The sequence below is a fragment of the Epinephelus fuscoguttatus genome, linkage group LG1, assembly GCF_011397635.1.
Source record: "Epinephelus fuscoguttatus linkage group LG1, E.fuscoguttatus.final_Chr_v1".
Classification (NCBI taxonomy): domain Eukaryota; kingdom Metazoa; phylum Chordata; class Actinopteri; order Perciformes; family Serranidae; genus Epinephelus; species Epinephelus fuscoguttatus.
This window is the reverse complement of record NC_064752.1, coordinates 30,787,156-30,811,497: the sequence shown is the minus strand read 5'-3', so window position 1 is coordinate 30,811,497 and position 24,342 is coordinate 30,787,156. Positions and strand designations below refer to the sequence as shown.

The 24,342-nt window shown below is 41.1% G+C and overlaps 1 protein-coding gene across 2 annotated transcripts; it reads left to right on the top strand.

Moving 5' to 3' along the window:
• Window positions 1-1,430: 1,430 nt before the first annotated feature.
• On the top strand, window positions 1,431-24,209 carry sfmbt1 (Scm like with four mbt domains 1). 2 transcript variants are annotated; one of them, XM_049583654.1, is made up of 21 exons: window positions 1,431-1,508; window positions 6,456-6,513; window positions 6,598-6,692; window positions 7,165-7,408; window positions 8,891-8,979; window positions 9,776-10,028; window positions 11,576-11,673; window positions 11,848-11,949; window positions 12,260-12,419; window positions 12,667-12,749; window positions 14,312-14,438; window positions 15,999-16,112; window positions 17,937-17,979; window positions 18,083-18,144; window positions 18,249-18,388; window positions 19,070-19,179; window positions 19,591-19,766; window positions 20,506-20,684; window positions 20,789-21,010; window positions 22,047-22,175; window positions 22,358-24,209. In XM_049583654.1, exons 2-21 carry the CDS (start codon window positions 6,489-6,491, stop codon window positions 22,496-22,498), a joined length of 2,592 nt encoding a protein of 863 aa, XP_049439611.1. In that variant the 5' UTR covers window positions 1,431-1,508; window positions 6,456-6,488; the 3' UTR covers window positions 22,499-24,209. The 2 variants fall into 2 exon arrangements, with proteins under 2 accessions (XP_049439611.1, XP_049439619.1); XM_049583662.1 differs by having other exon boundaries at window positions 1,432-1,513.
• Window positions 24,210-24,342: the final 133 nt, after the last annotated feature.

Here is a 24,342-nt window from a genome sequence, read left to right as displayed (position 1 = left end):
CAGCCACCTGCACTAAGTCACAGGACCTGTTCAAGTTGTTGAGACATTTGCCTTTATGCAAACAGCAGTATAGACCGATGCAGCATTAAAGTTGTGCACCCTTTAAAATGAAAAGACCCCACACAATTGTCAGATTAAATAGCATTAATCAAAAAGCTGAATAATAATAGGAATGAATATGTTTTTTCTCCTTTTTAAAACCCGTTTTCCTTATATAAGCCTGCTGTTTGAAAGCTCACATTGAGAGCATCTCTAGACTTTAGTAAAATGACTGAATGAATTTGGGAGTAAATGCCTGCCCCCTTTTGATTTATTCATAGCACTCCGATTGTTTCGACTGTTCATGCAAGATCCGATCGCTTTTCTGTAGCCCACATTTATTGTATCCTACTGTTTCCACCTCAGCGCATGCATATTTTTTTTCTTTTGTTATAATAGGCATCCGAAGGGTTGGTCTATTGTGGAGGATTATATGAGGCAGGAGCATATGTATGGTCCAAGTGAGCGGTAAAATCTCTTTCAGGCTCTGGAAAACGCTTTCCTAAACGAGAAACGCGCTTATTTAATAAAGAAATCACATTTCTGATAGAGAATGGATCGACTTTGAACATTACACTCACAGTGCCAAGCCATATTTCCAGTAGTTTCTCCCGCCCTCCCCTCCAAAAAAAAAAAAAAAGAAAAAAACCGACTTCATATCCCTGTGCAGCAGAAGTACCATACCAGCAATGACATACTATAGAATCCAGTCATTATGTGAGGGCGTTATTGTGATTTATTTATTTAAAAAGTAGTTGCCCGTTCATATTTTCACTGCGCATTCTGTGTCTATTTTATCCACTTCACAAATATTACATTACAACTCGAGGTCACCTTCAATAACACAATCTATACTTCATTACAGAACGAATTGCTTTCTCGTGATGAAAAAACACCCCACTTATCGAAAGTGGGTCGATTATATGTGCAATTAATTCCAGCTCAACCATTAACTAAGTGTTGATTCCGCTGGGGATAAAACCCCTTAACGACCGGGCAGGTGAAGCCTCGTGTCTGTGTGCGAATTAACGCAAACCGGAAGCGTTGTGCTTTATTCTTTATTCTTTTGAGGCTTTTCACAGATTTTGGTCTTGATTCTGGTAGTGTGATATTTTATTGTGTGTGTGAAGATGGAAGTCAGTGTGATGTAGCCGGGCTCAGAGGCATATAGGCGGCAGAACATGCGCAGTGGCCATTTGTGCCATATTGGAATGAGGTCGTGAACGAGAACTGCGTCAAGCTAGCGTGACGCAGCAACAGCAAAACCGGAAGTCTCGCGATATAATCCTCAACAGAAAAAGAACAGCCGTTGTTTGGTTTACATTTTGAACTTCCGCTCTGTTAGCCGTTTTATTTTGAAACGTTTAACCGGGGCTCTCGGTTTTTATTGACGTTAGCTTAACGTTGCTGCGAGCGAGCAGGCGGAGAGGAACGGCATCTAAAAACCGACTTGGAAAAACTACTTAGCGGTAAGGTGCGAATTTTGCGACTAAATATTCACGTACTGTGTGTTGTTAGTGACGAATTGCTAACGGTGTTTTGCATTGTGGTGGCGCATTCGTCTTTTTTCCCGTCTCTCAAAAAGATGAGTTGGGTTCGGTCGAGTGTAAGCGCCCTTATTGCTCGTCAGCCTGCTCTTATTGCTCAAGCCGTGACGTTCAGTAACTTGACTCGGACACAGGCGATTTTACCATGTGTCCAGTGAGTCCCCCGCGGTCGTTACACGTTTAGGACCGCGTGTTTATTCATTAGACAGCAATTTGATAATTATCTCAGTCGGTATTTGTCATGTTCTCCTCAGTGTGAAAGTTAGACCGTCGGCGCTGTAGTCTCTGTCTCTGCAAAGCCATTGCGTTAATGGCCCATCTCTGTTTCTGAATGCTGCGGTTAGTCCGTACGAGCAGTGCAATCTTAAGCTAGTTTCAGTTCAAGGATTGTGTGGAAATTTCCAGTGATTTGCCCTTGAATAACTCAGTATATTTATAATGTCGAAGCCTTACATAATGAAGGTTGCACGACCTCAGCCGATCTGTGCAGCTCTCACCAAACAGCGAAATAAACTCATCTGCTTGTAAATGCTATTCGCTTTGGTGTGCTTTTAACAGCTGATGGACGGGATGATGCTCTGTCAGAGGGCTGTCATTTTGTTGTCATATTCCACGTTGACTTATTGCAACCTATTTTTCTTCCGGCGCTTAACTTCCCCATTGTGCAACTTGAGTGATCCGCTGGCAGCGCTGCTCCAGTTGACGTGCCGCTATGCAATGGCAACGATGACTGCAACTGAATGAAACCGCCTTGGTGTTCATGTGTGCTACCGTGTGGAGGAAATGTGGATTCCATTTTTTCATTTCAGCACCCTGTTTGTTCTGAAGTTATAGCAGGTCGGCCAGCTGACAGTGTTGGAGAGCAGTCTGACAGAGCTTGTGGATTACCATCCGCTGAGCAGGCCAGCTCTTAAAGCTTGGTGTTTACAGCAACCCTTTGTTGGCTACCATAACCTCCATATTAATGACAGTTGGGGTATTTAAAGTTGTTTAAAAAGCCTTGGCAGGTGTCATGTCAAGTCATCATAAAACCCTGGAGACTGCACTGGGCTGCACAATAATGTAGTCCTATTATCAGTAGTGACATGGTGTGTAAACTTACCTCAACTTTATTCACCTGCCTTTTTAAAAGGGTAGTTTCACCTACATTATAAGATTTACCCAGATGGTTTGGTGCCAAATCTTGAGACATGTGTCAGTTAGATGTCTGCCACCACCCCAACACAAAAGAGGTGAGCTGAAGTTTTATTTGTGGTGCTCACTGCATTGACTGCAAAACAAGACAAACCACAGACCTCACTCTAGCCAGGTTTCACTAGCACCACTTTCTACCAAAGAAATAGTTCCTTTGAAAACTGTTCACAGTGTTGAGTAATTCAGACTTCGTTGAACAGAGTTACTGGAAACAGCATGGATAGATTACTGAACGAGCCTACCTGGCAAAGGCCTCGGGTCCAAACTGTCAGGGCCCCCCTGGCCTTTATCTGCAAAATGTCATTCAGATCAACACACTGACCAGGAAGAGAGTCAAAATGACCTGAAAGAGATGCAAAAGACCTGCAAAGAGACACTAAATAGCTACTGAAAGGCGCAAAACCACCAGAAAGAGACAAACATTGACCAGAAAGAGGTTCAAAATAACAAAAACAGGCAAAAACACCACAAAGTGTGTGTGTTGCTGCCATGTTGGAGAGGTGGTGGGGCCTTTTGCATAATCCAGCAGTCTATTGTTCTCTAATCCGCCCATGGGAAGAAGATGTTGCAATTAAATTTTTTAGTGTAACTTGTCAATGCTTTGACCACCACAAACAAAATTCTGATCCTCTCTGTTGTATTTAGGTGAAAGCAGAAATTTCAGACACTCATATATCAAATATATATCAAAACCTGGCACCATAAAACCAAAATTATTCATCAGATTCATCACATATGCCTAATTAAACCAGTGTAAAAAATAATTAGATAGACAAATAAGTGCTTCTCTGACATAGGTTTTGTTTACGTTGGATTATGGACACCAACAGAAGGACATGCTAATTTTCTGCTACATTAGTGCTTATAATGTGATGTCATACTGGTGATCAGCAGATGTCGTTAAATTGTATCGGCGAAATGTTTCAGCAGCCAGTTTCATTTCATTGAAAGTCTGATTTTATTTCCTGCAGTAGCTGACCACTGTGTGTAAATATGCATTTTGTAAGATTGCATTTTTCCACCCGGGGACCTCAGAGGTTCAGGAGGGCTTGTTTAGAAATGCTCAATCGCATGCTAAGTGCTGATGAGAATATGATTCCGTAAGTGCTTGTAAAGAGGATGTAGTGTGGATCTCAGTTGTCTGCGAGTGCTTGTTTGTGTGTGTGTGTGTGTGTGTGTGTGTGTGTGTGTGTGTTTGCGTGGGTGTGTACACGCACATTTGGCCCTTTCTCTCTCAGGTTCAGTCAGAGTCTCGGGTGGTGCACAAAGATTCAGGCAGACTGCTGCTAGCCGCCGTCCACACAGACCACTTGCTTTATATGAAAAAGGGGAAGTTGCTTTTCTTCCTGTGTGAGCCGAGGCCATGCTGTTGTGCAAAGTTAAGTGCTGCAGAAATCTAAAGCTTAGGCAGCTGAATACGAGCAGATATTGAAAGCTTATCTTTGTATATTTCAAATGATAGTTCTCACAAGTGTTGCAATCAATATACCTCTTAGAGAGGGTATAAACACTGTTTTATTCTTTTGAGAATGACTATGTTTCATCTTGTTTTAATTGCAGCCGAAACATTCACATACATAGTGAAGCCATGAAATCGATGGTCCCAGGAGATTGTAGGTAGATGTAGCAGAAGTACAAAACAGAATCAGTTTAAAATCCTGCCATGAAGTCGTAAATTATATAATATATAAGCTCAACATCAGATGTTAGAATACAGCTTCTTAACTTTAGGCCTGTATTTCTCCTCCTGTCTCCATTGCTCTTTTTTTCCATGCTTATGTCAGGAGTGTGACCCCCAGGGACAATAAGGCCCTCTGGTGTGTTCATCAGAAGGAGGGGGGAAGGAAGACAGAGGGAGTCTGGGGCAAGGTCGCGGGTGAAAGGTGGCGCGGATCCCGGTGGAGCACGGGGGTCGCGGCGGCAGTCCGGTCGTCAGGAGGGGGTGGTTTTTGATGGCGGCCCTGGTTTTAATAGAGACGTCAGACATGACAAAGACAGGCCTGACAGGCCAGCTGAATGGAGCTGCCATGACAGAGCAGCTACCCTCAGCATCCTTTACACCGCTCCCTCCACTGTCGTCACGCCCTGCGCTCTCTTCTTTCTCATTCATGCCATCTCTCTTGTTGTATTAACTTATTTCCATCTGCTTTTCACAATGCTGCGGGTCAGTTTGATGTGTCAAAGCTTGATGCGTATGTCCACATTCATGTCAAGGCACCATTTGAAATTGTCACATCAGGGCAGGAAAAGGTACACGGTTTTAAAAACATGAGCCCAAATGAGTTTCACAAGTAGAGGGTGAGATTAGCATAGTTTAATATATTTCTCAGCGATCATGCACCATCTGGTGTGTTACTTAGGTGGTAGCCTGTGCTACCCAAATGAATGGTTAATGTGCAGCATGTAATTTGTGATTTTATTCACCACTTCTCCTGTTTTGTATTGACTGAGTCCAGGACCAGATAGAAGCACTTGAATATTGATGTAGTAACTTAACCAGCTCTATTATAAATGCCTATGGGAGACCTTGATTTAAGAATGGCTCCGCAAATTAATTTCATTTTGGCCTCGAAACAGAGCTTGTAAATCAAGGCTATTAAATTATGTCTGTCTTGACTCGAACTAATGTTGCAGGTTGCTCTGTCTGCTAGTTCGTGTCATGGTTGCTGCTATGTTCATTTAAATGTCAATTAATTTGAATTTTGGCTGATAACATTCATGTCATTTTGAAGTATGTTTCAAAATACATCCCAGACTAACCTTTTACCCCTCAAAACAGCGTACAGTAATCTCTGTAGATTTGTTCTTGGATGTTCCTTTAGCACTCATCACTGTACAATGTTCTCCTCGCCTCAAATGGCCGCCACTATATCAGAGAGGACACACTCACTGGCTACAACGCATCTTTAAATGTATATATTTCAACTATCCTTTCCACACAATGCCTCTTCTCCATTCCTACAGTCAGAGAATTGGAAAGAGAGCATTCATGTATCAGGCTCCTTCAGATTGGAATAACTTGCCTTTCCCGTATTTGATTAAGTAAATTGTGCGTGTGTGTTCACCTGGGTACTCTCAGTGCCATCTACAACATTTTTACCAATTTATTTCCTGTGGAGCAGCTCCAGACTTTCTACCGCTTTGACAGCACAAATTTAAGTTTTAGCACCCTAGTGAAATAGGCGTAGTTCCCCTGTAGTGTCTTTGTTTTGGCTCTTTTTATTCATTTCTGTTTGTATGTATGTTAGGACCCCCTTGAAAACAACTGGGTTCATCTCAATAGGTTTATCCTAATGAATAAACTTGTACAACCAGGTTTGTTTTATCTGGAGCTGCAGGCTGACACATTGTATGCCGATAGATGTCACATGTCTTGCGCTGTGCATTGTAAAGATGGTAGTCTTGTGTAACTTTTTGCTGATCCAGTTTGGCTTGTGAACTGCTGAGCGGGCTAGTACAAGCCAGCTGCATCACTCGTCTCATTAATCTTATAGTTGTTAAACAGTCGTGAGCTCACGGATTGTTTAGTGGTGTTGAAATCTCCAGATAGTGATTTGATTAGGAACAGCGCAGTGTGCCGCAGATGTCTGCAATACTTGTTTTTCTGAGTTTGGGACCGGCGCTCGTTCATTTACTCTCGCTGGATAATAATCCTCCTCCTCTGTTCCTTCTCAGAGCTCCTTGTCTCGGCCTTGAGGGGGCACCAGCATGAGTCAGGAGTCGCCAGAGTCTGGTAAGATCTACTCTGTGAACAGCTGACGTGAAATGAGTAAGATGATGTGTTTGAAAAGAGAAATGTGTTGTGTGTGTGTTCCAGACAGAGACTCTGCTCAGGATGCGTCTGACTTCAACTGGGACGACTACCTGGAGGAGACCGGGGCTGTGTCCGTGCCCCATCATGCCTTCAAACATGTGGGTGCTGACAGCCTTTGCAGTAAACACACATCACAAGATAAGCTTGTGCCAGGGATTTATAATCAATTACTTAACATCTGTGTAAAGTTTTTAATATGTTTTAAGGAGCTGCTTGTTTAAATCTGAAGGTATGACTCAAATTTGTTGAATGTGTCAGCAAATAAGGCCCCCTGGAAACAACTGTAAAAGAATCCACTCATAAAACCATCCACAGCATTAACACATAAGTTAATGTAGCATCACCAGTAGTGACAAAGCTTCTATAAATAACAGTTTTAACACATGATACATAGCTGTATGCTGGCATAATTAGAATAAAAGTCAATAGAATAAGTCATCTTTTCTCTTCTTTGAGCACTTTTGTGAATTGTTTTTGTGTAAGCAGCTGCAGAACACAAATGTTGTTTAAAAACGTATACCAATCAAGTTAATGATTCCATGTATCTCCGTTCTCCCGTCCTTGTCTCAGGTGGATCAGGGCCTTCAGACAGGACTGACTCCCGGCATGAAGCTGGAGGTGTGTGTGCGCTCGGAGGCCGACAGTCCCTACTGGGTGGCCAACATCATCACCACATGTGGCCAGCTGCTGCTGCTACGTTACGAAGGATACCAGGATGACCGGCGTGCTGACTTCTGGTGTGACATTATGACAGCAGACCTCCACCCGCTGGGCTGGAGCCGCCAGCACGGGAAGACAATGAGGGCCCCTGAGGGTGAGACACGGCTGGTGTTGGCATGGTGTTTTTTTTTTTGTTGTTGTTGTTGTTGTTGCTGTGAGAGGAACGAGGAGTGAAAGTAGTAATCCATCTATTAATACTTGAAAAGTTGCATGGTGTCTGTCTTTCCTGTAGAGCTGAGTGATCCTTTAAAACATGGCCATGAAAAGTTGGTGTGGTGCTTTATTTTGTAAATGAAATTCTCTCACAGTTAGTTTTGATGATGAATTGCATATATTAAGTTTAATAGGGCTGTACTAGTTTAAAGCTTCATTCATCATTGACATTCAAATTCTAAATAAACATTTGAATGCTGTGCAGCTTTATTTATTTATTTATTTATTTATGTACTTATTTTAGTCTGTTCATTCTGTTTGAACCTGGCATTTGCATTGCAGATAAAGATCAGGCTACACTAATATTTCCGACTCGTGTGATCAATAACACCAGAGCGTTGTAGAGTCCAAAAGTTAAAGATAGATGTAATCAATTCCAAATTTCACAACATGTTTTTATCTTGCAAAATATTCTGCTTCAGTCCATGTTAGTTGGCATTTCAAAAACAGCTTTTTCACTGCGCTCAAGAAGCTGTTTCGGCACACAGAGTGAGGCAAACGCCTTTATTAACAGGGTGGTCTAACAGCCATCCAAAGCCAGCATACATTACTTTTATTCATAAAGAAGGTTCATTTAATAAGAAAAACAATGAACTAATTTAATCCAATGAATGACTTAATTCAAATGTAGGATTTTGTTCGAGGATTTTAATTTTTGTAAGGGATTTGACTTAATAAAATATGCGGACAGACACCTGAAGCTTCATTCAAAAACCTCAATAGAAAATTTGAATGTAAATTAAATGACACTGGGTACAGCCTTAAGTTTTAGCGCCTCCACTTTAGGATCTTTTCTTTATTTCTGTGAGTGCTTCAGGGACAGGTAAGCAATGGAGGGAGCACACGTTTTTTTTGCGGCGTGCACATGTTGTCAAAATTCTATTTAATGGTGGAACTCAACTAAGTAATTGCACTTTTGTTCAGCATAGCAAGGAGTAATGAATATTTCTGTTCTCCCGATGCGGTGCTGTCACAGTTGTCACGGTTGTGTGTTGCCCTTCTGATGCATGAGATTCATGAGAAATAGTTTTGTGTGGAAAATGGGCAAGGTGCTGAAGCAAATTTTTTCTTCTGTTCATTTCTAATTAATTCAACCTTATTAACACCTTGATTTGCCTGTTCAGATCACGGTAGCTGCATGAAACAGTCAGATAACAAGGATGAAAGTTGTTCACAGTGCTGTGAAAAACTCCTGTTAGATGCAATAATCTGTGATCTTTGAATTAATTCCAGTGTTTGTTCCCTAATTTATGACTGATGCTGTGATTCAGGGTGACCAGGCAGAGGAGTGTCTGTGTGATCCTGAGCACACCCGGTTGTTTGGTTGTTAAACTACACACTGTATGTGTATGATCCACTTCAGGTGTGCGTGAGAAGCACCAGGACTGGGAGGCTCTGCTGGAAAAGGCCCTGGCTGAGGATTGCAGCGCGCCTGCCAACCTGCTGGAATTGGTAAGGCAGGGGAACGGAGCAGCTGTCCTTCTTACAAACTCCTCACACCCGGGGTGGGGCGCTAGCTTTTGTCATTCTCTCAAGTCTGTTCCAAGAACAATCTCCTATCAGAGCTGATTTGATAAAGTTGAAAAAACACATAATGCATATTTAAACCTGCTGAGGTTGTCATAATAAATTCAGACTTTCCCTTTTACTGTTCAAGTGGTGGGGGAAGTCTGGGAAGTACAACTGACATTAGAAAAACACAGAGTAGACAGTTTATACCCTCAGGTGATCAGAATCTTGCCTCTGCAGTCTTGACACACACACAACTGTCAACTGTACAAGTGTTATGTTTTGTCTTACGTTTGTTTGCCACTTTTACAGTGTAGATTTAATCTCCAGGCACTTGGCATGTTTGTTTTGCCCATTTTTAGATTGCAAAAGACAGGGCAAAAAAAAAAACCTTCACACTTTAAATGTCAGTCGGAATAAATGTGAACTAAACAAGATTGTGTAGCTGTTATGAAGTCTTGCACGCGTACCCTGTGTGAAGTCCCCGATCTACAGAAAACAAGGCTGTGAGCTTTTGTTTACAGCGCCAAGGTTGTGCTGCTGTAGGAACAGCCTGTGAAATTCTTTAGAGCCATTATTTAGCTTTCAGTGACTGTGCTTCAGTTCTGCCACTTAGTCATGCAGTGCGTTCTCCACCAGTACAAATTCCTCGCCTTGCCTAGGCGTGTGTTCGTTTGTGTTTGTATAAGTGTGTGTGCTGTTAGCTTCTCATTTACCACCCCTCACCACCCCCACACAGCCCCAGCGTGGTAGAGACCCAGTGGAGCTCCTGTGCGCAGGCTGCTACGTGGAGCTCCAGGACAGTGTTGACCTGGGGATTGCCTGGGCTGCTGAGGTGGAGGAGAACGTCGGGGGAAGGCTGAAGCTGCGTCTGGTAGGCACCGAGGGCCTCCCGGACACGCCCACAACCCTTTGGCTCTTTTACCTCCACCCACGCCTACACCCACCCGGCTGGGCCAAAGAGCATGGCTGCACCCTCAGGCCTCCCTCAGGTCAGTGGCACTGACACAGGTCAGATTTTATGTTTAGCAACAAAAAGAAGAAAGGGGAAAAAGATGTCTAGATCTTGAGGTTTGCTGCCAAAGCAGGCATGAGTAATAGTTTCTGATGGAAGGACACATGAGGAATTCACATGGCAATCATGGACTGGATGCATGTCCAATTTTGTAGTACAATCCCATTATTGCCTATTTGTTGTTCAGAATCACTACATCAGATCTAATGTTATATTACTTATCATTTTTCTTCATTTGTCATGTTATGTAAGTTATATTCACATTTTCCAATACTTTGACAAGTGCATAGCGCTGAAATACAAGGAACCAATATTCAAAGTGTGATGGTATCAGTAGACCTTGAAATTGATTTTCCATGCAGGATTAGATAGATCTTTGTTTTCATGGCCACGATCTGCTAATGCTCTTCAAGTGAGTAAAGTTTGTTAATATGCAGGATGTAAGAAGCACTGGAGGCTATATCTCCCTCCTGACACAGCTGATCTACCCTCAGCTACCGCTACAGCTGAAGCCTTATTGATATTTAATGCCAGACCTTTATTGCTAAAAGTGTGTATGCATGCAGGGAGGGGGTGGGGGCTATACCTGGAAACGTTGCTTTTGTTTAATAACAGAGTATAGTAAGCAGTAGTGGTACATTAAACTGATTTGGAAAAAAATATATTCTCAAATGTAATCAAAGCCCTTTGTATTACTTGTATTTTATTGTTTCATAAAAGAATAGGGAAGATATACTTCTTTTTTATGTGTTAATAAATGTGACAACCAAAGTTCGGTCTTATTAATTCTTCACATCATCTTGTTTTATAAGGCCGTCTGGAACCTTGTGCTGTGTGATAAGAAGTTAATGTGCTTTGTGGCTGCATAATTTTGGAGGACGACTCCAACGACGACTGTTTTTGTTTGCTTGCTTCATTAATTGTGGGGAACCTAATTAGAGGCTCAGAACAAAGAAAAAGCAACACAAATAAGTTCAGTTATACGAAAGATATACTGCAGGATTTTCCTAAAAAATGTAAAGCCTCAGACAGAAGTAATCACTCTCAATAATCAGTTATGACCCATTAGAAGTGTGTGGTGATGTATTTATCTGCAGAGATTCTGCCCTCTGCCTTTATTTTCTGATTATCTTTTTATTTTCCATGCTCAATATGTTTGTGGCCGTGTACCCCCACAGTGCTCAGGTGAGGTCAGGGCTTTATACAAAGGGAGCAACCAGAGGCCAAGTTGTAAGCAGCAGGCATTCAAGAGACACAGTGCTGAAAAATCGCAAATAGCGAAGCAAACTGCCAAACGAGAGTGAATCTTGGAATGGCTTTTACTTTCACTTTCACTGACGAGCGTGGTTAAAAACATTAAGCAACAATCCTGCATAGTGTATCTTTAAGCAAGAAAGTGAAATTCAATCAGACACATCTTACTTTTTCATTAAATATCTCTTTGTTCATCAAATTATACCCTAGCCATTTGTAAATCAGGTTTAGCTCTTCAGCAGCTGATTTGCATGTATTTGTTTGCATCAGACCTGTTGGCACTGCGGACAGCAGAAGAGTGGGAGGAGGTGAGGCAGAGGATCAGTGACCTGCCTCAGGATGAAGCTCTGACCACAGAGTTCAGTAAGGTACTGCCAAACTTGCTCTTATGTGCCCCTACTGCCCAAACATATTACAGCTTTTATTGCTCATCCAGGAGTTAAGATTTGATAATGATGCATTAAGCGAAGAGCTGTGACATTGTCCTCTGAACCTGATGCTGGAACTCAGAGCTAAGCTTTTGAAAATGTTGTTTGTCTCAGGATCAACCTGCCATCGCTGCTCATTGTTTCAAGGAAGGAATGAAACTGGAGGCTGTTGACCCTGCTGCTCCTATTTCCATCAGGCCTGCCACTGTCACCAAGGTAACAGTCTTTCCTATCAAATCTGTCTCTCCTAAGCTGCAATGTTTTTTCCCTTGTTTGCTTTATTGGCTGTAGTTGTTTATGCTTTCTGTCTTCATTATTACACTGTCTTTACTTAGTTAAGGCTGAAGCTAACATGCTAATGATCACACATTTCACCAACATTCAAATAATATTTGTTTATTAAAAATGTGATTAAGGATTTCAAATGGCCCTTAAAATGTCAGGGAAATCAGTCGTTAGAAACATCCTTGGAAAACCTCAATAGAATGTTTGACAGTGTCCTCAAATGACCTTCTCTTCACTTCAGGTGTTCAATGAGCAGTACTTCCTTGTGAAGATGGATGACCTTTGTGGTATAGAGGAGTCTGAGGGTGCTGGAAGGTCCTTTCTCTGTCACAGAGACAGTCCAGGGATCTTCCCTGCTCAGTGGTGCCTCAAAAATGGACTCACTCTCAGCCCCCCACCAGGTCTGCTCTCTCAACGTCTTCCTGTTTTATAACCTCTCACTTTATCAGTTATCAATGATGTCAGAAATGAAAGAATTGCAGTGATTAAATCACGCATGCTTTCTCTCTCTCTCTCTCTCTCTCTCTCTCTCTCTCTCTCTCTCTCTCTCTCTCTCTTTCTCTCCCTTTCTGTGTTTCTTTTATCTGCCCTCGCCACACTCATCATGTCCATTCTTTCTCCCTTCTGTCTTTATTTTATCATGTACAGGTTACCAGGGTCCGGACTTTGACTGGGCAGATTACCTGAAACACTGCGAGGCAGAGGCAGCTCCTCAACATTGCTTCCCAACTGTAAGTCAACCTCCATGTAACCCTTTCGTTAAGTTCACACTGGTCGGGCTTCAGTGTAAACAGTTGTCTCAGTTGACTCTCAGTCCAGTGACTTATGTACAAACCCAAAACCAGATGCTGGTTAGACTTGGCAAGACCAAATCACAAATGCGAGTTAGTCCAGACCCACTCAGTTGATTTTACAGTTTTCAAGGGGTGTTATCCATGGTCATTGATTAAAATGCCTATGGACGCAGTTGGACAGACCTACAAAGAATCAGAGCAACGAAATGTCACATGGGGCTAAGCAGTAGACAAATGTAAACAGACTGTTTTTGCCATCAGAATTTGAAAATAGTACATCAATAAAAAGTTCCACATCAGCTGCAGCCATCCGAGTTGATGTGGAATGCCTCAGTAGCGCTTCTCTCTCTTAAGCTAGGTTTATCCGCAAGGGTGCACAAGCCACAACTGACGTCATCATGTGTTTAGCGTTAAGCGCGGAGGCTCTGCAAGTTGTCAGTCATCGCATCAAACCTGCCTCATAGTAGATAAACCGTTGCGATCGGCCCAAAGTCGGCAAGGTTGGGTGGAAATGTGTTTCTATGGGAGGTGAACCAGAAGCATCTGCCAGAGCAAATAAAACATGAGCTCACAGATATGTCTGGTTTCCAGGCTTGGTCAGACTGTAACATTGGTCGTTCAGTGAAAGAGTCAATGTGAGATGAGCTATTAACCGGCTCCCAGCGCATTTTGTCCTCTCTATTGGTCATCATCAAAACCACAATGAAATGTGTAATTTCTTGTAGGTTACTTTTACTATAGTGCTTTGCTACAGAGGCTTCATGAGATCTGTGCTGTAATACAGTGCTTCTGCATGAATGAATAAAATTTTAATCACCATTAGCAAGCTGTCAGAGCTAAAGCCTCGGTTTTATCACTTGGGCTGTCTTACTCAAACAGCATTGAGGCTACTGAAAAGTTATTTTTTAACTGAAACAAACTATGCTCTCAACTGTATCATGTTGAGTTTGTATGTATTTTTTTTAAAGAGACTGAAATTGACAGTATTCCTCTGAAAGCATCGTACTGCAGCAGCCTATAAAGTGTGATACCTTCTGTATCTCGGGCCCACTTCTTGTGTAAACTGCTTGTCACATGGACCTGGTTTGATGCACAAAGAGCCTGTTGGGGAACAGATCGATGCGACTCTACAGCAGACAAGTGAGCCTATTATCGTCACTTCTGTTTGCAACCTTGTAACCATTATACTTCGGAGGAAATAGATTTTATATTTTGCTATCCCGTACAGTCAAAAATGTTCTTTTGGTAACATCACCGTCATATGTGACAGAGTGTAGGAAATGAGATTTCCCCCATTTGACAGACAGCATAATAGAATGCCAGTGATGATACACAGTGTGATGACAAGCTGTAAACAGGTGTCTCACTGTGACTTCCCCATCTTTCACCAGAGGAGAGAGTATGTTGAGAGAGTATTCATAACAGACAAAAAACACACAACACTTTGCTGTGAAATACCTGTCACACACAGTTTTCTCCTCTCTCTGTTTACCCGACAGGAGCAGTGTGACCACAGCTTCAAAGAGGCCATGAAACTGGAGGCTGTCAACCTGCTGTCACCCGAGAACATTCACGTGGCCACTGTCACCAGGGTCAAAGGGCAATACATTTGGCTCAGCCTGGAAGGTGAGAGGGGGGGTACTGAAAGAATGTGTTTATTTAAGTGGATAAAAGTAAAAAATTAACGTGTAATATCTGTGCAGTCCCACAGCACCAGCATGACATGTAGAGCATTAACATAGGTTGATCTAATTCTGAATTTCTTGGCTCCTCAGTGAGTAACTACCTTCGTATTTTGTGTGGAAAACGCAGGAATGTGAGAGACATAGATAGTAGTATTTTACACCAGTTCATACACAAGATCACAGCTTTGGAGATTATATAGTCTGCTGGAAAAGCAGAAATTAATTGTTGCACATTTCAGACACAACATCTTTACATTCTGCTATATTTCAAGACATACAAACTTTTTGAAAGGGTGTTACCAAGAGTTTAGAGGTAGTAAGAGTAGCTCTCAAACACTTGATCAGATTTGATTGACAGTAGCGTCTCCATGGCAACATATATCTCTTACAGTAAGACGCTGTATAATAAATTTGAGGATTTTCAGGACCTTTTTAAGGTGTAAAACATGGTGAAAGTAATACTGCTCCCCCCAAAGGATCATTTGTATATTATTTTCCTGCCCTGTGTTATATTGAATTTGGGAAGAAAGTTTTGTTTTTCTCACATACCTCCATGGTGAACAAAGAATCCAAAATGGAGAAATTCTTGATGAATTGAAGTCATAGTTGACTGTGTTTTAAAAACAGCACAACTGTATCAAAACATCTTTTTATAAACTCACACACAACTCATGAACTGAACTCATGGACTAGTAGCGTGCCTGTGCTGTTTATGGAGAAGTGTTTTAATTAATTAGTGAAAATGCATGTGTTTGGGAAGTAATGAACATACAACTGGATAAATGAGACTTCAATTATACTGCACAAGTCGTGTGAGAGTTTTGTAAATGGATGTCTTGATGTAATTTTTGCTGTTAAACGTGGTCCCCTTTTACTTCAATTCGTCAAGAGTGTTTTCCATTTTTGGATTTTTCATTCACCATGTGAGACAAAAAAGTTTTCCTCCCAAATTCAAGGTGACACGAGGGGGAGTAATTGGATATATACAAATAGCCATTTGGGGGCTGAATTATTCCTTTAAGCTTTACAAATGGAAATGTCCTTGCAAATTGGATGTTCAAATTAGCATTTATATGTGTTACTAGATTTTTTTGGTCACAAAAAAACCTGCAGGTAGAAGCAAATCATATGAAAACATTCTGTGACATTTGTTTTTCCCTTATGGGACACACTAGTGTATATAGATAAAACATTGTTATTTGTTATAAAAATGCAAGCATATGTGTTGTCTTTGCACAATTAAAATATAGTAATATGTGTGTATGATGTATATATACCTGTAGTCATGCAAACAAGTAGATGGAGAACCTAAAAGTTTTACTATTGTGTGACACATTTTGTTTGATTATAATATAATTATAGCTCAGATCAGTATTATTTTGAAAGAGTTACATATATGTGTACAGAGTGAAGAATGTCACTTCCAGTTGCTCTGGCTGAATTTAGCATAAATGCCAGAGTAAGAATGTAATGTAGCTCTGTGTGTGTGATGTTTGTACAGGACTGAAGCAGCCAATGCCAGAGCTCATAGTTCATGTGGACTCCCTCGACATCTTCCCTGTCAGTTGGTGTGAGACAAACGGCTATCCACTGGTCTACCCCATCAAACCCTCAGGTATGCAACATGAGGCATTATGATGAACTCTTGTGGTCTTTACACATCTGCCTTAATAAGATGCTGCAGCAAACATTATACTATGGATGGGCCTTTTAAGTAACTTCCATATTTGAGTACCCACATTAAATGATTATGGACTACTCAAGTACTTGCAAAAAATAAATGTCCGACAACAGAAAACAAGTGCACTTTGAAATTCACTTGTTGAACAAACAGGCTTCTATTTGTCTATTTAACCAGTCGAAAGTTAACAAGAGAAAAATAAGCCATCTCTCTGTTGCTGTCATTAACATTACAAAGGTTAGTGTCAGAGTCAGTTCATGAGCCCCTTTTCCAACAACATTTCCAGAAATTTATTTACCTGCGTAAAAGAATTCCTGGTAATCTGTGTGATTTGCATTTCCACCGCACCTCAAAGTTCCAGAAAATGTATTCAAATCAGGCTGATGACATAAATGACTCGGCTTGTGCCCTATATTTAGCTTCACTAGTTTATTGGCTGGTAACATGGTAACATTAGTGCTGGTAGAGAGAGGAGCGGTTGTTAGTCTCAGCCAGCAGCTACAGTAAGTTTTAAAGTATTTTAAGATAAGTGTCAAAGAAGTTAGTCTACATACAGACAGCTGTCATTTCAGCTTATTAGTAACAATTTACTATCAGCTGAACTAGCGTGCTGTCCTTGTGTAAGACATAACATAAGTGTCAAGATGAGAGACTGTGGACGGAGCATACTGAATATCGCTGTCTACATGTTTACATGTTCATGCTCGCTGAACACATGTATTGATAAAGTATTGGCTTCTTACTCGCCATTTTAATTGCACTTAAAGTAACGAATGTCGTTGCCATCAACTCGTGTCATTTTCAAGTTATCTTCATTTTGTTTTCACCGCAGCCACCTGGCTATTCACCGGTGTAGGCATGTGCATGTATGTGTGTATGTGGGGCAGTTCAGCCCCGGCACAGAGCGTAGAGGAGAGGCTGCAGGAAGATAATGAATTAAACCAAAATGTGTAAAAGAACCGATACCATTAGCGCTTATCATTACTATGGCCTTTGATAATTTAGCCCCAGGGCTAATTTAGTACCGGGTTTCAGTACCCATCTATAATCAAAACACAAATGAATTGAAGCTTGTAGGAATTAAATAAAGTTTGCAGCCACATTTGCACAGAAGTGCGGAACGCTGCAAGTGTGTTCAACCAATCAGCGTTCTTCAGCACACCGCCCCGCCCCTCAAGAATTCCGGGGAATCGGAAAAGAGGCTATTGTCTGCTCGGTAGCACGAGCTAACACAGCAACAGCGGATAATCTCCAGCAATGAGGAATTTAACAGTCCCAACAAACACACACCGACACCGAAACAGGTAGACTCTGTTGTTAAAGCTGGTAATAACCTTCAGGTAATGTTAGCTTTGTGATGCCGATAGCAAGCCCTGTAGCTGTGTATGTGTGCGCAGGTGGACTCGCTGATCCCCAGTGCAGTTTCATACTACTGCAGCAGTAGTCTCATGATAAACAGAGAGTGAGAGGGACAGTGGGGCAAATAGGCGCTGAGCGAAGCAATACACTGCACGCAGTTCCACAGTAAAATAAGATTTAACCCATTTTAAATTATTAAAAAAAGACATTTACATAAAAGTCATGTTCACATGTGGTAGCAGTGGCAGCGAGTACTCTCTATGTTGTGTGAATACTGACGTCCGATTGAGTACTGGACTACTCATGCCCATCCCTTCATAATATAGTAATTTTTTTACTCTGACCTCCAGATTAGTGGTATAGTGACTGGGAACACACAAGTCTGTCCTTGTCTTTCAGTTGAAAAAGAGAGGAAGATTGCCGTGGTGCAGCCCGAGAAACAGTGAGTATAAGAGGAAGGGTGGGGCTATGGACTGGTTTATTGGTGTGAATGGATTGAGTCGTATTACCTTTCAACATCTGACTCCATTTTCATCACTTTATAGCCGAACTCCACCCAAGTCACCTGACACTGTCAAGCAGCAGATGGCCAACCAGTCAGAGACAGGTGAGTGGTGTGTCTCAAGTCCTGTTTGGGGATTACAGACTGTGATGTGTCCTGTCTGTGTAGTCTGTTTCATCATTTATATTTCATGTCACGTCACTGCACAGGGCAGGGGAATGGGAAGTACTGCTGTCCCAAGATCTATTTCAACCACCGCTGTTTCTCTGGGCCTTACCTTAACAAGGGACGCATTGCAGAGCTGCCTCAGTTCATCGGCCCTGGAAACTGTGTGCTTGTGCTCAAAGAGGTGAGAGGGGCTGGTCCAGCTGGTTACTGTACAAATAACACAAAAAGGTGTCATCACTCAGTCCTTAAACACACACAGGAAGGTTGATGGTTAAGTTTTCAACTTTTTAATTTAATTTAATTCAATTCAATTCAATTCAATTTAATATTATTTTATTTTATTTATGTATTTATTTTTGCCAAGCTACCAGTGTGACTAAAGGCAGTGTTGGTCAGTGGGTCTGCCACCATGGAATGGATTGCCATGAATTTTGGCACCAACATTCATGGTTTCCAGAGGATGAATTGTAAGCTTTTAGGAACCGTTAGCTTTCCATATAGTGTCAAGTCAAAATTTCTATTTGTCCACTTCTTTGGCTTATGACCAAATACCTGCAAAACCAATGGCAATCCCATTGGCCTCATTTGTACTTTGCGTTTAGTGCTAATTAGCTAATGTTAGCACTCTAAAACATGAAGTGGTGTTAAAGGTGAGCATGAAAATTGTTCATCAGCATCAGCATGTTAGCATATTATAGTATGGTCTAGTATATTATTAGTAAAGGCTGCTCATATGCTGACAATCAACAGTCATACAAACCCTGTCTCAAAATGAAAGTTGAAATGGTAGAATAACAGACATAATCCTCGCCCCTACAGATAACCTGCAAGTATTGCTATTCTCTGTATGTCTCATATCCAGGTATTGACTCTGCTGATAAACTCGGCGTACAAGCCAAGCCGTGTGCTGAGAGAGCTGCAGCTGGACCAGGAGAGCCGCTGGCAAGGCCATGGAGAGACACTCAAAGCCAAGTGAGGGGAAGCACCATTTAATCCTCAACTCAAAATTCTCTGCTCTGTAGAAAACCTGCAGGAATAGCAGGAGTGTTCACAGCTGGCCTATTTTAGGACGCATGCTGGATTAAATGTGTACTTGAATGCACAAGTGGAAATAAATATCTGCACACCAGAACCCAGCACAAGCTCCTGATACTTTATTAAAGCAGTGATTTAGCTGAGAGCGTCTGGGACACTTTCAAGAGAGACCTTGCTGGTTGTAGCAACCTTGTTAGTTCAAGCATGAATATAATAGGAGCTGTAGAGTCCGATATGCTGACCCTTTTGTACGTCTTCTTTCAACTCTGTATTGTGTGGGGGAAAAAAGCAAGACTTATTATATCACCAATTATTTACTGATTAACCTTGCTATTCTTTCAATGTCAGGTACAAGGGAAAGAGTTACCGGGCCACTGTGGAAATAGTCCGAACTGCAGACCGCGTTGCAGACTTCTGCAGGAAAACCTGCATCAAGCTAGAGTGCTGCCCAAACCTGTTTGGACCTCGCATGGTTCTGGAGCGCTGCTCTGAGAACTGCTCAGTTCTCACCAAGACCAAATACAGTAGGTGGTTTACAGCAGCACAGACTGCTGACTGTTGTGACTTCACATTATTGATCAGATGATCTTGGGTAGCTGCTTTCTCTCTCTAACTGCAATGATTGTAATAGCTTAGAAATCTCTATACTTGCTTGTCAGTTGTGACCTTAATTCTAAACATAATTCAGATGTCCTTTAGTTGAACACAAAAGTTCATTAATTTCTTCTTTTACAGAAATGTTCAGTTATTTTCATTTGTGTTGCTCATGAATAGAAATGATCAGCGAGTACATAAATGCTCCTTTTATGAATACAGAAATTCTGTGAAGCAGAAGGGTAAAATTTGTGATTTAGAAATTGCAATAACTTTCCATACTGGCAATGAATGTATGGTTTGCTAAAAATATGAGTCAGAATCAGCCTCTTTCATCTTCTGCTGAACTGTATCGACAGCACAGTACTCAGATTTGTTGATTTGTTTACTTGCTGCTGGGCTGCGCTGTTGGGGTTACGAAACTGATGCAATTTGATAGCAACAGACAAATGATTATACTTTCTCTTTTGTCTCTTATGTTTTCCAGACAGCACACATCCTCTACAACCATGCTTTTACAGTCTTATTTATTGATGCTTGTCCAGTAAAGAATACATTTATTAAAAGATACTCATCAGTTTTATTGACTGATTTCCTTCTATCTCAATAATGTATTAATGCCTGTGCCAAATGCAATGTTTCACAATAAGCCTGTTGTCATGTCAACAGCTTATTACTATGGAAAGAAGAAGAGTAAACGCGTCGGCCGTCCACCTGGGGGCCACTCCAACCTGGAGGGTGGAGTGAAGAGAAGAGGGAGGAGGAGGAAGAGGAGAAAGCAGCTGTTTGTCCATAAGAAGAGACGCTCCTCAGCCTCGGTGGACAACACACCTGCAGGGTCTCCACAGGTAACACACACTGTTAAACTAAATTCATTAACTTTGACTTCTCCTCACACTTAACTTGAATCTGTACTAATGGACTGCTTGTTCTTCTTGTGTTTTGCTCACAGGGCAGTGGAGAGGAAGAAGACCTGGATGAAGATGACTCCCTGAGTGACTCTGGCTCTGAGCTGCAGGACGATCTCCAGGATGATTCTGAGCAATCAGTTGGGAAATCTCAGCCCACCACGCCGTCCCCCTCCCCGCCAGCAACACCCAGGCCCACCCGCCGGCGCCGGAAACCCCGCTCACCTTCATTCTCTGATGACGAGAACCGCCCTCCTTCACCAAAGGTAAAGACAGTCATGAAGATTTTTGATATAACAATAAATACTGAAACAGTTTGAAAATATTTATCTACTGCCAGTTTTATAGCAAATTTTGCTCTCTAGACAGTGTGTCTTCAAAGAAATACTTCACCCATAAAAATCAGCATTTGTGTATCAGTTACTTATCTTGTTACTTTGAATTTGTTTAGAAAACGGTGGAAACCTCCACGGTGAAAGAAGAATCCATAAATGGCAAACATTCTTGATGAATCACAGTAAAGAGGGACCACGTTAAACAACAGCAAAACTGTATCAAAACAAACTCTTATACAACTTGTGCAGTACAATCCAAGTCTCATTTATCTAGTTGTATTCTCACGTTACTATTAAAAACACTTTTGCATAAGAGCGTCCAACTAAACTGCTTATCGATGCCTTAGATTGTTTATGTGTTTTGAACACTAATGTTTTTTATGTGCTTTGTAAGTACTGCGTGTGTGACTGGATAAATAAGACTTGGATTATATTGAAAGAGTTGTGTGAGTGTTTGTAAATGGATGTTTTGATAAAGTTTTGCTACAGTCCCCCTTTTACCTCAATTCATCACATTTTTTCCCCATTTTTGGATTCTTCGTCACCATTAAGGCATGCGAGAAAAATGTTGTCAGTGTAACATGGAGTGAGTCATCAATAAACAGATGGTGCTTTTGTGGGTGCAGTATTCCTTTAATAAATACTCTATTGTGTACCACTAGGCATAAAATAAAAACTCCTGCCTGTACAAAATTTTAGATTTAATACACAATCCCATCTCTGTGTCCTTTCCTTCAAATAAAACTGCCTTTTTCCACCTACTTAAATCATTTAAATCAAATTTCTAATGATGTTCTCACTGTGACCTAAGTTTGCTTTAGGCAGCTTATGGGGAAATCAACAAAACTGAAATAGCCAGTGTTTCTTTTGACATGTTCGAGCCTGATACCCTTCACCTCAGCATGAACTGTGAGCCTTTCCACTTGAGCTGGGAGATTTCTTAGAGTCTCCATTTGTGTGTTTATAGACCTCAAAGATTGAGCCTCCTCAGAAGTTGTGTTTGGACACCAGCCCGCTGGAGTGGAGCGTTACTGATGTGGTTCGCTTCATCAGGACCACCGACTGTGCACCTCTTGCACGGATTTTCTTGGATCAGGTAAGAAGTACTCATGTACTCAGCAGCCACTCAGGATTAGAGCTCACTCCTCTCTGCTGCAATAAGTGCATTTTACACTTGTACTGTGCACATTGTCACAAATACAAAACACTACCTTCACTAGATAGTAGAGGTAAAACTAATTTTAAAACTGCACCTAATACAAATGTATGTTGTTATAGGAGATTGACGGACAGGCACTGCTGCTGTTGAACCTCCCAACAGTGCAAGAGTGCATGGACCTGAAGCTGGGACCGGCCATCAAGCTGTGCCACCACATCGAGAGGGTCAAGCTGGCATTTTATCAGCAGTTTGCTACGTAGCTGACGGGGAATGAACATGGACATGACTACATACTGTTCTATGTATTAATTCTGTGAAAAAAAAAAAACACACTGTATTTTCCAATTTTAACATTTCCAACACTGGACATCGTTTAGAATCCTTCATATACGCCATTGTGTCAGAAAAGCATGGACATGAGGTGGACAAAGCATCATTTTCATCACTGAAAAAAGAGCAAAGAAGAAGAGCTACATACAGCAAAAAAAAACAGTTCAGGTGCTCTTTAGACACAAGAGGAGTGAAAGACAGAATTCAAGACACTTTGATGTTATAAATAACTGTACAAGCCTTTTTTAATTCCAGTAGATTTTGTAAAATAAAGTAAAAAAGCAAGCCATCAAGGACTTAAAAGTTCTAGCCCATTTTGATAAAGGCTTCTTAACTTATTTGCGTCCTCAGAGTGTCTCGCATTCTCCTCTTTTACTTCCTCTGTCTGTGTGAGGAGGACTGAGTGCCAGTGCTACAACTCCATTGCTCTGTTGTGTCCATTTATGACTTCCCGCCTGCCCTGCTGTCTCTAAAAGGGAACACCACTAAATCACAGCTTTTACTTGTTGAACTCAACCGTTGAATATTTGGTATCTTCCACTCGACATTTGCTTTTGTCTGTTGGAGTCAGAAATGAGGTGGTCTGGCCTCGTAATCTGGTGATTTCACACTGAAGTCTGAATTCATTGAAAATATCTTTCAACACTTTTGTGCAGATAAGGCCAAACGCAGTATATGACAGGCCATTTATATCAAAGCACTTAAAAACATTGTTTTTTACAAAATCCATTTCACTGTAAAGCTCCAAGCTGTATCTGGGAAGCTTTGTCTCAGTCTTTCTCAGAGACTCAGAGCTCTACAAGTTGCAAAGAATTAATACAGTATGCAAGTTTATTTATTGTGGTTATATTGAACTAGATATACTAATAGCAGATTTGAAAGAACGATCATAGTGTGCTGTGCTAGGTCAGGAATTTGATTTCAGTGTGAACACCAGACATGTATACTCTACTAACACCATTTGCAAATGTTATTAGGCTGAATTAAGATACAGTCTGCTCAACAAGAGATGTAAAGGGGGCCTTTATCTTAGGAGATCAAATTGCTTTCTTGTTCAAGCTTCTACAGTATGTAAGAGCAGTTTACATTGTAAGCACAAGCAAAACCATATACTGTATGGTGGTATGCAAATATGGCAGCGCATGTTTGTATATAATGTATATAATCAAATATCTTCTAGTGCAACAGGGTGATTAGAAAGAAAAAAAATCTATTGAACAGTTAACTTTCTGCATAAGCAATGTGTAAATGCCCTAAATATACAGTATATTTGCACAGAAAACACCTAAACTTTCTCATATTGGGTGTACGGTTAAAACTAATCCAGCTACAGATTATTTGAGCCATTTCATGTAATTCAATCGTCATAATTTTTAACAATTAACTTAATGAAAAATGGGTAGTTTTAAAAAGCTATTCTCAAAATGCTTTTGTAAATCAGTTTTTCCTCTTTTTACCAGTTCTTGTAGTGTGATTTATTGTAATGTGCTTCATTTTGTGTGAGAAAAACCTCCATGGGTTTCTTTGTTTACTAATTTTGCTTGTAGTTTCCGCTGTGCTCAAAGCAACGAAGCAGCTTTTTAATTCATATTTGAAGATCATAAATGCCATTTAAAGAAAAGACTGCAATTAAAACGATGAACAATGAATTTTAAATGTCTCCTTGTGTTTGTCAAGGGGAAAGATATGTACATTTCATAGGCTACTTGTTTGTCATACATTTCCCAGCATGCCATTGTTGGTTACGCAGGTCACGTGACGCTACGTCTGTCAA

What these genes read in the sequence shown, in the direction of transcription:
- sfmbt1 (XM_049583654.1), top strand. Translation starts at nt 6,489, where the DNA reads ATGAGTCAGGAGTCGCCAGAGTCTG. An exon ending in CTGCCAACCTGCTGGAATTG is followed by an intron (nt 8,980 to 9,775) that starts GTAAGGCAGGGG and finishes ACCCCCACACAG; the next exon opens with CCCCAGCGTGGTAGAGACCC. An exon ending in TGACCACAGAGTTCAGTAAG is followed by an intron (nt 11,674 to 11,847) that starts GTACTGCCAAAC and finishes TGTTTGTCTCAG; the next exon opens with GATCAACCTGCCATCGCTGC.